The sequence below is a fragment of the Nerophis ophidion genome, linkage group LG28, assembly GCF_033978795.1.
Source record: "Nerophis ophidion isolate RoL-2023_Sa linkage group LG28, RoL_Noph_v1.0, whole genome shotgun sequence".
Taxonomy (NCBI): domain Eukaryota; kingdom Metazoa; phylum Chordata; class Actinopteri; order Syngnathiformes; family Syngnathidae; genus Nerophis; species Nerophis ophidion.
In genome coordinates this window covers 10,935,773-10,949,431 of record NC_084638.1, presented here as the reverse complement: position 1 = coordinate 10,949,431, position 13,659 = coordinate 10,935,773, and the positions used below count along the sequence as shown (strand labels likewise).

General features: G+C 39.0%; 2 protein-coding genes across 2 annotated transcripts in view; one reads left to right on the top strand and one right to left on the bottom strand.

Annotated features, from left to right (window-relative positions):
• LOC133545626 (RING finger protein 212B-like) overlaps positions 1–13,659 on the bottom strand; it is a 56,728-nt gene that overhangs the window by 27,962 nt on the left and 15,107 nt on the right. Inside the window, exons 9-12 of the mRNA XM_061891383.1 lie at positions 9,844–9,868; positions 9,707–9,773; positions 8,929–8,986; positions 7,332–7,362 (exon numbers count right to left, since the gene is read on the bottom strand). Of these exons, the coding sequence (XP_061747367.1) occupies positions 7,332–7,362; positions 8,929–8,986; positions 9,707–9,773; positions 9,844–9,868 (181 nt within the window). The remainder of the gene's footprint in view (positions 1–7,331; positions 7,363–8,928; positions 8,987–9,706; positions 9,774–9,843; positions 9,869–13,659) is intronic.
• Positions 1,149–5,569, top strand: homeza (homeobox and leucine zipper encoding a). Its single transcript, XM_061891380.1, has 3 exons — positions 1,149–1,604; positions 2,554–2,639; positions 2,994–5,569. Exon 3 carries the CDS (start codon positions 3,021–3,023, stop codon positions 4,956–4,958), a length of 1,938 nt encoding a protein of 645 aa, XP_061747364.1. The 5' UTR covers positions 1,149–1,604; positions 2,554–2,639; positions 2,994–3,020; the 3' UTR covers positions 4,959–5,569.

The following is a 13,659-nucleotide window of genomic DNA, read 5'->3' as shown; positions in this document are numbered from 1 at the left end:
TCTCCAAGGTTCTCATAGTCATCATTGTCACCAACGTCCCACTGGGTGTGAGTTTTCCTTGCCCTTATGTGGGCCTACCGAGGGTGTGGTAGTGGTTTGTGTTGTGGTTGATGCAGCCCTTTGAGACACTAGTGATTTAGGGCTATATAAGTAAACATTGATTGATCTATACCAAGGACAGCACACACCCTGGCTTCCACCTGTTTGACTTGCTGCCATCAGGCAGGCGCTACAGGTGCATCAGAGCCAGAACAAACAGGCTCAGAGACAGCTTCTTTCCCAAAGCTGTCACCATGTTGAACTCTAACTTATAATAATAATAATGCACCCCTATACAATATAATGCCCTAATACCCTACTGTGCAATACTACCCTTCGAGTGCAATACGTCCGTCATTGATTATTTATTACTTCGGTACTCCTGTCTTGCTCTGTATATTGTAAAGTATTTGTATTTTGTACTTCTATAGTGTTTTGTATATTGTACAGAATTGCTTATTATTTTTATTGGATAGTAGTCTGTTTATTTCAATTGTTATTCCATCCATCCATCCATTTTCTACCGCTTATTCCCTTTCAGGGTTGCGGGGGGCGCTGGCGCCTATCTCAGCTACAATCGGGCGGAAGGCGGGGTACACCCTGGACAAGTCGCCACCTAATCACAGGGCCAACACAGATAGACAGACAACATTCACACACTAGGGCCAATTTAGTGTTGCCAATCAACCTATCCCCAGGTGCATGTCTTTGGAAGTGGGAGGAAGCCGGAGTACCCGCAGGGAACCCACGCATTCACGGGGAGAACATGCAAACTCCACACAGCCTGGATTTGAACCCAGCACTGCAGGAACTTCGTATTGTGAGGCAGACGCACTAACCCCTCTGCCACCGTGAAGCCTCTATCTATCTATCTAATGTTAATTAAACTGTATTGCAAAACTATTGAAGTGAGATTAAATAGGTAAAAAAAATACTTAAATATCTGCTCGTCACCTATTATTGGCCTAAAAATATCGAGATATTAAAAAAAGGCTATATTGCCCAGCCCTACAGAGCAGTGTGGCTGGCCATTTTTTTTTTTTTTTTTTTTTTTTTTTTTTGGTAACCCACTGCCCCGGATTTGTTGTACAGACGCGTCCTACCACCAATGTGAAGCCTTCCCCGGCCCGACTGGCACACCCACCCCGCTGAGGCCGTGACAGTCAGTTGGGCCTGGCTGGGCTTCCTGGTGTTGCAGCTCCGCCTCGCCTCGGTGTGGCCGGACAGTGGAAACACTTCTCAGCAGAACAAAAGCCAGCGCGGACCCGAGCAGGCATTGCGGCGGAACTACACACATCTCGCTCAGCGTTGAAAGGATTTTATTTTGTATTTTTTTAAGCGGGAGGTGGGGGGCGACTCGACGAAAAGTCCGGGTTTACGGCGTTTGGTTGTCCGGTAATCCTCGGAGGTGCTCGGAGGAACAAGCCGAGGGTCAAGCCGACAGACGGACGGGCATTGTGTCCTCGGTCTTCCGCTAAACTTCGGCCATTTGGAAGCTACATCGAAACTGAAACTGGGGATTCCTGCTTCTTGTTCGACCGCGATCATCTTTGGATTCGTTTTCGGTGAGTTTCTTTTTTGATTTTGAGGGAAAAAAAAAAAAAAAGGAGCGTGGCGCTAAAGTGCACTGAAGCGTTTTACTTAGTACGCCATAAAGGGGGCAGAGGCACCATTACTTACCATTGTTACTGGCACTACTAGCAACTTTTTCCCTCGGTTTATGCCCACTCAAAAGACCATATGAAAGGAAATACACGCCGATGTTGAGATACAACTAAAAAAAAAAAAAAACTAGGGCGGGTAAAGTATTACATCACCGCCATTTGTTCCAATAGGTCACCAATGACGAATGTTGTGGTATTAGGAGTTGCCTTCACATTTTCATCCAATCCAATCCACTTTACTCATCAAACACATTTAAACAACAACAATCTTCCCAAAGTGCTGCACAAAAGTATTCAAAACAAGATCCTTCGCTCCTGGATTAAAAACTAAATACATAAATATAAAAAAAACAATGATTAAACCAATCAAAACAATGAATAGAAATAGAGGTCCACACAACTTACGTAGTGGATAAAAGTGGGTATTTAAGATGAGACTTAAAGCACACCACTGTGGGAGAGGTTTGAACATGGAGGAGGGGGGGAAGATTTAAAAACACAGAACACCGCGCAACTTGCGTAGTGTTAGACGCCCGGAGAATAAAAGTGGGTCTTAAGACGAGACTTAAAAGACTCCGCTTTGGGAGCGGGTCGAACATGGAGGGGGCAGAGTGTTCCAGAGTTTAGGCCCCTGTCTCCCCTGGTTTTAATTTCATGCTTAGCTGAAGCCACCTAACGCTCTATTTTCTCCCTTTTCCATTTAAATGTGGTTTATTCATCAGTATTTGACACTATTAGAGGTCCAGAATAACCCCGTAATACAAGTTGTATCGTGAAGTTGCTTAACATCATTAAACATGTTTGTGTTATGCAAATGCTTCCAATCTATTTTCTTCCTCTCCGTTCGCAGATTCACGGCCGCGTCTTGTCGACGTGAAGTGGCTCCGTTTATCTTTGAAGACTTGTGGAAGTGGAACAAAGCCCGACAAGAAAAGGGTGAGAACGTAAACCGTGAGGGGTTTTTTTTTTCCCCCTCATGGATGTTCATTCTCCATGCTCCCACCCTTTGCGACCAGTCCCCCCCCCCCTTCACCCTCCCCGCTCACACAAAACAAAAGTCAGCCACCACCACACTTTGGGGGGAGGGGAACCCAGTCTGGACCGGGGTATACGACTCGTTGCAGTGGGAGTTCAGAATAAGGAGTTCAAAGTAGGGGGGGGAAGGGAAACAGCTGTCCGATAACTGACTTCAACAATGAGGGCGAACTGAAAGTTCGAAAAACATTAGCATATGTATTTGTTAGTGTGACCTTTTTCAAAAGAAACTGAAAATATATGTTTTCCTTCCAGGTCTGAGACCCTGATTCGATCACCCCGATGGCGACTTATGAAGAACAAAATGGCAACGTTGGAATATTTGGCGTCAGGAAATTCTTGCATGCCAAAAAGACAAAGGCCGCTGGCGAAGTCAAGCAAGAAGATAAACACGTTGTTAAGGATTTGCACCATTCTTCCAATTCGTCTGAAGGCCACTCAGGCTCGGCGACCAGTTTCACCACTAACCACAACTCTGTAGTGTGCTTGCCCCTTGTGTCAGAGGAACTCAAACTGGTGTGGACACACTCTGATCAAACAAGTGAACTCGATTCCATCCCAGAACTGGTCCAAGCCTTTAACTTGTTTCCATACCCGTCGTCGCTCGAGGTTAATACTCTAGCCAGGGTATGTTCTTTGCCTTTGGACAAAGTAAAGGTTTGGTTCATGGTACAGAGAATCAAATATGGCATCAGCTGGTCATCGGAGGAAATAGAGGAGACACGTAAGAAACTGTCGGTGCCGTATTCTTTGGATGACTCCACTAAAACAGAGGAAGCCAAAGTCATTGTGGATAAAGATTCCGAAGTAGAGGAGGTTCCGCCCACTTTGACTCCACAGAAGATAAAACCAAAATGTGAATCACCAGATTCTTATAAACCAACCAAATCCACATCCCCGTGTTTCGTCTCCACACTACCGCCTCCTCAGGATTCTTACTTCTACCGCCCACCGAGTGACACACCATCAAGTGCTGCTGCTGAGGTCTCTTTAGACCTTTCCGTGTCCTCACGCCAACAACATCGCCACGGGCGCTACAAAAAATCTAAACCTCAGCTTGCCGCACTTCGCAAAAGCTTTTTGAGAGAGAACTGGCCTGCAGAAGTAGAGCTCAGACGTTTGCAGGAAGAGACTGGCTTGAGCCGCAACGACATCCGCAAATGGTTCAGCGACAGCCGTTACCAGCTAAGAGTCGGGCGAGGAAGCCTAGCGGCAGCCCAGAGCTTTTCTAACCTCACAGCTGGAGGGGGTAAACAGGAGCAACAAAGTGAGCCTATTCCACTTACGACACAAAAGGGTCGTCAGTTGAACGCCGCAAAGGGCCAGGAGGCAGCCCGAAGCAATGTGGGGAGTAATTCACACTTTTTTCAGACTTTCTTGTCCAACAGCCTTGAGGCATTTGGGGAAAGAGATCTTGAGGCAGAGGGATATGAAACGGTAGAAGATCTTTCCGGTGACGGAGACAGTCTCAAAGACGGGGAACAGAGTGAAGAAGAACCTCTACAGCTGACCAAGCCCAGCAAGCCTGACCAAGGTACTCCTGCACAGGAACCGCCTGAAGTAGTCAAATCGTCTGCCTCCCCCTCCCCCTCCGGAACACCGCCACTTACGGCGTCACCATACAAACAGCCCCCAAACGGCATCAGTACATCAAAGAAGCCAGCCCTTTCAGCCACAGGCAATAACCAACCCCAGTCAGTAGCATCTACATCTGCTTCTCGGACAACCGCAGGCAGACCAAGAAAGACCAAGGAGCAGTTGGCTTTATTAAAGCAGCACTTCTTGCTCTGCCAATGGCCCAAGAGCGAAGAATACACAGAACTTGTTAAGATTACAGGTTTACCTCGAGCCGATGTTATCCAGTGGTTCGGGGACACGCGTTATGCAGTTAAAAACGGCCAGCTCCGATGGGTCAAGGGCGTCCGTGATAAATTCTTGGCAGAACTCGCTGTCCAGCAAAGTAGCGCTGCCTTAACCAACGGCTCTGGAACATCTCCGCGGGTTGCAGGTAGCCGCAAACGTAAATCTCAAGCAAACGGAACCTCTGCGGATTTCCCAAACGTCCAGCCGTTGGTTAACTATTTCCTCTCAACTGGCCCGCTCAATGAAAAAGATCTCGACACTCTATGCAATAAGTCAAAAATGAGCTACCAGCAGGTGCGAGATTGGTTTTCAGCTCAGGTCGTGGAGACTGGCCAAGAACCCATTGTTACAGATTGAAAGCAATACAAACGTACTGACATTTTTGTAATAATCGTCATGCCATTTCTTCTACCAGCAAGCTTAGTTGTGGCTTGGTTTATATTGCTTTATTAGAAGCATGATTGTAACATTTAGTCTTCCAAGTACACACCGAAATGAAGGTTTGCGGTGTGTGCTTTTACTTCATTTTCTGCTTATCCTAATATATTTGAAACTGAAGATTTTTTGCAGCCCGTGTAAATGTAAATAGGACAGAAACTTGTACACTGGTTTGATATATTTTGTATCCTTTTTAGTTGAAGACTGTATAAACTGCAGACTAGCTATTTGTAGCAGCAATTTAAAGTGGTGGTTCTTTTGGTACCGATTACAGCGGATGAGACCGCTGACAAGATTTCCTGATGATTTTGTGTAATCATTCCTTTATAAAACATTATTCTTACAAAGAATGCACACTGGACATTTTCCCTTTTTAATTTGACATCTTGCACTTTGGATTTGGAAGCCTGCTGCGATTATTTTTTGAGAAGTTCAACAATTTCATGTACAAACACTGTCCTTCTTAAACCTGCTGTTGTTTGCTAACTTATACAGGTTTAGATTAAAACATTTCAACCTTTTTCTTTCAATTTGTAATATGTTCCCTGAATTTGTCCCCTTGATTCCCGTAGCCATTCTGTTGAAAACACTTCACATTCACACACTTGTCCCGTTTCGCTGTGCCGAGAGAGAGCGTCGTACAATACTGATACTGTAACTCATTGCACTCATTGATTCTTTAAACACGCTTTGTCCTAACGGTACTCTATAAGGCCTTTGTGCATTTTAAAGAACCGACGAAGAGTCGGTCCAGATAAAGTTTGAGTAAGATGTCACGTAATTCAAAATCTAGTTAAGTTTAAAGGTGAGTAAGAAAATATTACAAAGTGATTCAAACATGAGTCCAATTCATAGAAATAATGAAATATAGGTCCAAATGTCTGCACTGGTTGAGTTTCTCAGTCTCATGTGCATGGAACAAAAAATATGTTCTATAACAGGGGTGCCCACACTTTTTCTGCAGGCGAGCTACTTTTCAATTGACCAACTCGAGGGGATCTACCTCATTTATATATATCATTTATATTTATTTATTTATGAAAGAGACATTTTTGTAAACAAGTTAAATGTGTTTAATGATAATACAAGCATGTGTAACACATATAGATGTCTTTCTTTCACGAAGACAAGAATATAAGTTGGTGTATTACCTGATTCTGATGACTTGCATTGATTGGAATCAGACAGTAATGATGATAACGCCCACATTTTCAAATGGAGGAGAAAAAAAGTTGTCCTTTCTGTACAATACCACATGAAAGTGGTTGGTTTTTGGCATCTAATTCATCCAGCTTCCATACACTTTACAAGAAAAACATTGGCGGCAAATTCCGTAGCTTGCTTGATTGACATTCACGGCACCCGAGGGTCTTGTGAGATGACGCTGGCTGCTGCCAGTTCATTATTATGAAAAAAATGACAGAGAGGAAGGCGAGAAACACTTTTTATTTCAACAGACTTTCGCGCCGTCCCTTCCGTCAAAACTCTAAAGGCCGACTGCACATTTCCTATCTTCACAATAAAAGCCCTGCTTCATGCTGCCTGCGCTAACAAAATAAGAGTCTCAGAAAGCTGGCGTGCACAAGTGATGTGCACGCCAGCTTTTTGAGGGATCGCTTGTGCACGCCAGTTTTCCGAGACTCTGTATTTAGTTAGCGCAGGCAGCATGAAGCAGGGCTTTTATTGTGAAGATAGGAAATGTGCAGTCGGCCTTTAGAGTTTTGACGGAAGGTACGGCGCGAGAGTCTGTTGAAATAAAAAGTGTTTCTCGCCTTCCTCTCGGTCATATTTTCATAATAATGATCTTGCAGCAGCCAGCGTCATCTCACAAGACCCTCCGGTACCGTGAATGTCATTTAAGTGACGTCTTGGTGAAGATTGATGATCACTCATTTTTAGGTCTATTATTTTTAAAAGCCTGGCTGGAGATCGACTGACACACCCCCCGCGGTCGACTGGTAGCTCGCGATCGACGTAATGGGCACCCCTGTTCTATAACAATGACTTTTTAGTGATAAAGTAAATTCTGCAATGTCGATTTTGGTCCTGGCAGCGCATTGTTTGTTTGTCTCTTACCGAATGAAAAAGAACACCATGATGAGCCCGAAGAGCAGTGGTATTGTATGACTGATGAATAAGTCAACAGAAAACAAGTGAAGTGAAACACATGCATACCCTCGTTCCTCTTAGTAGCTCACAAATACCTCATTAACGTCTTTTAAAAAACACTGTCGCTGACATTTGATGTGTCTTCAGAATTAAAGCCAGTTTCATTAAGATTAAATTTCTCACCTTGAGGGCGGGCTGAGAGACCTTGGTGTCCCTGTAAAAACAGAAAAGGGCATATTATACAGCATCTGTGTGTATATATGTATGTATATATATATATATATATATATATACACATATGTATGTATATATACATATATATATATATATACACATATGTATGTATATATACATATACATATATATGTGTGTGTGTATATGTATGTATAAAATGTGCGTGTGTGTATATATATACATGTATATATACTGTAAAATGTGTGTGTGTGTATATATATATATATGTATGTATATATATATTAGGGATGCACCGAAATGAAAATTTGTGGCCGAAGGCGAATAAAACTTAAAGGCTTGGCCGAAGGCCGAATAATGAATGCAGTTTTTCACAATTTTTTTTATATTGCATAAATAGCCTAGAATAAATATTTAGACATGTTTTTCAAATAAAGTAATTTTTTATTGAATATTGACATTTTTTTAATATTCCAGTAACCTTTGCTTTTCCAAAAAAGCACAAAGTTTTTAATTTATATTAGGCCTTCGAACAAAACATGCATTCCAAAAAAAAAATAAAGTGGATAAACCCACAACAAATGAATTATTGTCCTTTTAGCAAAAGTCTGCTTAGTCACAGTAGATATGCTAACAATGTAAACAGAAGGCTCAAGTAAATCTCAATTAAGTGTGTGCTTGTAACCTCATACACTTATACAGGTAGCCTACACAACAGGCTAGTAATGTAAACAGAGGCCCCACTAAATCTCAATAAGTGTGTGCTTGTAACCTCATACACTTATACAGGTACACAACATATCCCAACGTCACCGCATCACTGCACGTTGGTTGATTGCGTCACCGCGTCAAAAAATTGAGTCACACGCCACTATTCGGCATTGTTCTTAACTCATTCCACCGAAGGCCGAATGTGGCTTTTTTTGCCATATTCGGCCGAATATATTCGGTTACCGATTAATCGGTGCATCCCTAATATATGTATATATATATATATATATATATATATATATATATATATATATATATATATATATATATATATATATATATATATATATATATATATATATATATATATATATACATACACAAACACACAGTACAGGCCAAAAGTTTGGACACCATCTCATTCAATGTTTTCTTTATTTTCATGACTATCTACATTGTAGATTGTCACTGAAGCCATCAAAACAATTAATGAACACGTAGTTATGTATTTAACAAAAAAAAAGGGGAAATAACTGAAAACATTTATAGTCTAGTTCCTTCAAAATAGCAACCCTATGATTACTGTTTAGCACACTCTTGGCATTATCTCGATGAGCTTCAAGAGGTAGTCACCTGAAATGGTTTTCACTTCACAGGTGTGCTCGAAGTCCATCGAGAGAATGCCAAGAGTGTGCAAAGCAGTAATCAGAGCAAAGGGTGGCTATTTTGAAGAAACTAGAATATAAAACACGTTTACAGTTATTTCACCTTTTTTTTGGATGAGGTGTGTCCAAATGTTTGGCCTGTACTGTGTGTATTATAAATATATACAAATTATAAATATACATGTGTGCATATATGTATATGTATTACTTACTGTGTCCATGTTGGACCAGAGAGGCGAGGCTAAAACGAGATGGTGCTGATTGTGGGGTCTGAGGAAAAAAACACAAATACGGTAATAAAACAGGTATTTACTTATTTCCCCCAAAATGTAGCCGTATCTCTTAATTTTAAAAAAAGTTGGATTAATTAGGAGTGACATTTATGCACCACCCCCTAAATAACTACTTCATAATAATTACTTAATGTATGTAACACAGACTTTTGGCCTGTTTTTATTCAATTAAATGTGGTGGGGAGGAAGGTAATATCATCGCTTTCTATTTAGATAGCATGACCACTACTTATGCAAAAATACCCATTTAGTGTACAGTTGCCCTTAAAATTATTCAACCCTTTACTCATTTGCTAACTAACAGCAGTTCACAGGGGCGGTATAGCTCGGTTGGTAGAGCGGCCGTGCCAGCAACTTGAGGGTTGCAGGTTCGATCCCCGCTTCAGCCATCCTAGTCACTGCCGTTGTGTCCTTGGGCAAGACCCTTTACCCACCTGCTCCCAGTGCTAACCACACTGGTTTGAATGTAAAAATTAGATATTGGGTTTCACTATGTAACGCGCTTTGAGTCACTAGAGAAAAAGCGCTATATAAATATAATTCACTTCACACAGTGAACCAACTAAACTAACTAAAAGTGCAGGCAACCACTATTGAAAATAACCATGTTTTAATAGTTTTAAACAAATAGGCTTGAATAAACCTGAGTACAGTTATAAATGTATCGAAAACCATCCACAATCATCCAAAAACTTACACTGCGAGCGGAAAGACCAACGCCTCTGTCTCTGATCCACTCTCGGGACTGTGCTGAACCGAATTGACTGAAAGCCAGACAAAATTATAAATTACCAGTGTTTTTGTAGCATGTGGAGAAAGTCCACCAGAACATACCTCCCACTTCTGAAATCTGTGTTAACTGGTGAGAGACAAAATGATTAAAGATCAGTATCAATGTTTGTAAAATAATTACACTTGTAAAGAACATAATGTCATGGTTGTCTTGAGTTTCTAATCATTTCTACAACTCTTTTTTTTTTTGTGATAGAGTGATTGGAGCACATACTTGTTGGTCACCAAAAAACATTCATGAAGTTTGCTTCTTTTATGAATTTATTATGGATGTACTGAAAAGTATACATACAGTAATGTTAATATTTGCTTACATGTGCAAGTTTCACTGCAATAAGGCACTTTTGGTAGCCATCCACAAGTTTTTGGATGAATTTCTGACCATTCCTCTTGACAAAATTGGTGCAGCTAAATTTGTTGGTTTTCGGACATGGACTTTTTTTATATATATAATTCATTAGTATCGCGGTACTATACTAATACCAATATAACATACAACCCTAGTAAATAGTAAATAAACGCGAGCAAAAGTTAGCTAACAATGCATGAGAATCAACGACTAAATTGGGACAAATGATGATCCAGATGCTTATATTTTTGAGAAAATAATAAATAAAAAAAGCAAGACAGAGATAAGACAGAGAGACAACAACAACAGCATCAGCAAATACTGTAGGATATGTACAAAAATGATGGTAAAAGTGAAAGCAAAGAAGCAGTTAATGAAATAAATAATAATACAGAAATGACAATGAACATTATTACACTACTAATGGAGCAATACAAATAGCACTATTGATAAAGAATAATAACAATAATCACCTCTATTATCAATAATACAATTGTTCAAATGCAACAATACTTATATGTAATGATAACTTGATAAACAAAACGCATCTTAATAATCCTCTCAATTCCCCTCCAAAAACTGATTAACTCGCTTGAATATAAACACAATAGAACATACATCCATAAACATGGATGCATATGCAAAAGTGCAATATATTTATCTGTGCAGTCATTTAGTTATTTATATCTCTTTTATCCTGCACTACGACGAGCTAATGCAACACATTTTCGTTCTTATCTGCACTGCAAAGTTCAAATTTGAATGACAATAAAAGGAAGTCTAAGTCTAAAAGAAAGCAGATACATGGAAAGGAAGAAACATAAGTCAACAATATTAACCTTGTAGATTGTTATAGTAGCTATAGGTTAAGCCAGGGGTCACCAGGTAGCCCGTAAAGAGCAGATGAGTAGCCCGCTAGCCTGTTCTAAAAATAGCTCAAATAGCAGCACTTACCAGTGAGCTGCCTCTATTTTTTTTTTTTTGTTACTAGCAAGCTGGTCTCGCTTTTCTCGACATTTTTAATTCTAAGAGAGACAAAACTCAAATAGAATTTGAAAATCCAAGAAAATATTTTAAAGACTTGGTCTTCACTTGTTTAAATAAATTCATTTTTTTTTTTTTTACTTTGCTTCTTATAACTTTCAGAAAGACAATTTTAGAGAAAAAATACAACCTTAAAAATGATTTTAGGATTTTTAAAACACATACCTTTTTACCTTTTAAATTCCTTCCTCTTCTTTCCTGACAATTTAAATCAATGTTCAATTAATAAATTTTTTTATTGTAAAGAATAATACATACATTTTAATTTGATTCTTCATTTTAACTTCTGTTTTTGCGACAAAGAATACTTGTGAAATATTTCTTTAAACTTGTTATGATTAAAATTCCCCAAAAATATTCTGGCAAATCAAGAAAATCTTTAGAATCAAATTTAAATCTTATTTCAAAGTTTTTTGAATTTCTTTTAAAATTTTTGTTCTGGAAAATCTAGAAGTAATAATGATTTGTCTTTGTTAGAAATATAGCTTGGTCCAATTTGTTATATATTCTAACAACATGCAGATTGGATTTTAACCTATTTAAAACATGTCATCAAAATTCTAAAATTAATCTTGATCAGGAAAAATTACTAATGATTTTCCATTAATTATTTTTTTAATTTTTTCAAAAAGATTCGAATTAGCTAGTTTTTCTCTTCTTTTTTTCGGTTGAATTTTGAATTTTAAAGAGTCGAAATTGAAGATATTTATGTTTCAAAATTAAATTTTCTTTTTTTTCCTGTTTTCTCCTCTTTTAAACCGTTCAATTAAGTGTTTTTTCCATCATTTATTCCCTACAAAAAACCTTCCGTAAAAGGAAAGAAAATGTAAGACACAATGAGAGACAGAAATACCCATTTTTTCATATATATATAGATTTATTTATTAAAGGTAAATTGAGCAAATTGGCTATTTCTGGCGATTTATTTAAGGGTGTATCAAACTGGTAGCCCTTCGCTTTAATCAGTACCCAAAAAGTAGCTCTTGGTGTCAAAAAGGTTGGTGACCCCTGGGTTAAGCTTTGTGTCAGTGTGCCATGTGTTACCCAGTTTAAGTTATGTTATTGATTATTTGTAAAGTGTTTTTAGAAAAGCGTTCTAAAAATAATAATTATTTATGTAACAAGAAAAAATTCAATGTTGCTACTAATTACAACACAAAGATGTGTTATGTTTTTTAGCATTTAAAAAAATGACATGAACATGAGGCCACCATGAATAGATGGCAGTTTGAGAGCGCTCCCTAAACGACTGGGATTAGATTTAGATTTAGACTTAGACTAACTTTATTGATCCACAAGGGAAATTGTTCCACACAGTAGCTCAGTTACAAAGGATGGAAAGTGTAGGGATGAAAAGGATAATGCAGGTATAAAGTAGACAAAAAATGTAGCGTAGTAGCTATAGCTGCTGATGGAAGCAGATTGGATATATGTTAAATCATTTCATAGTTGGTTAGAGTAAATTAATACAATGTATAATAAATATAAGTTCATGTTTACATGTAATGTAATGTGATTAAAAATCTATTTCCTTTGGTTAATTCATGCAAGTATATGTTAACTTTATTTTTGTTACAAAACCCATGTAAATAAGGGGAACATATTTTTTCTTCCAGTTCCGTCACAATTAATATGTGACGGAACAAGGGAAGCAGCATGAGACAGCAAGTATTCGATGGAAGAGGTTAATGGAGTATTGGCTTGAAAATAAACTTTATTCCCTCAGAGTTTTGTCAGGCCAATGAGGTACGATTCTTTCTGATAATATTTGTGAAATCAATGTGTTTTCTTTTATTTGATGTCAGACTAATTGTAAGTTTCTTATTTATTAGTTCTGACGGCATTATTTTGGCATCGTTGTTAACGAGAAGAAGACTTGGCTGAAATAAATGTCCGTGGGAGAAAACCGAACAACTTGCGCCTTGATTAAGTTGATTAAGCAGCCAAAGCGTTGGTTGGGTCCGTTTTGGCTGCTGCCCCCGCGATTTAAGCCCTGGTCTTAGTCAGCCCTACATAGAGGTTTTTATTTCATGTCTCTACGACATTCCTAACATAAGTTACAAGCAGTTTTGTCTGTGTTTTTTCCTAGGGGGTGCTAGAGCGCAATTTAGATTTTTAGGGTTTGGTTTTTTATTAGATGGCAATTTTCGCCAGTCCTGATGTGTGTGTAAAATTTGGTGAGTTTTGAAGCATGTTAAAGGGGTCAAATTACAGATCGGCGTTTCTGGATGTTGTTGATAAATGGCTTTCGCTTTGCATAGTAGAGCTTTAATTTGCACTTTGAAGCATTTTAAGGGGGTCAAATTATAGCTCAAAGAGGCAAAAATGACATTTTTTAGGAAACTTTGAAGGCGCGTAAAATCAAAACCGGAGCATAATCAAAAGTTTCGATAACTTTTAATCAGAAGGGTTCAAACTCTCTCCTGTGCGAGTTTGAAGCCGAAACGACAGACGAGCTCAGAGGA

Excerpts from the sequence above, each read along its gene's own strand:
- homeza (XM_061891380.1), top strand. The coding sequence starts at position 3,021 with ATGGCGACTTATGAAGAACAAAATGGCAACGTTGGAATATTTGGCGTC.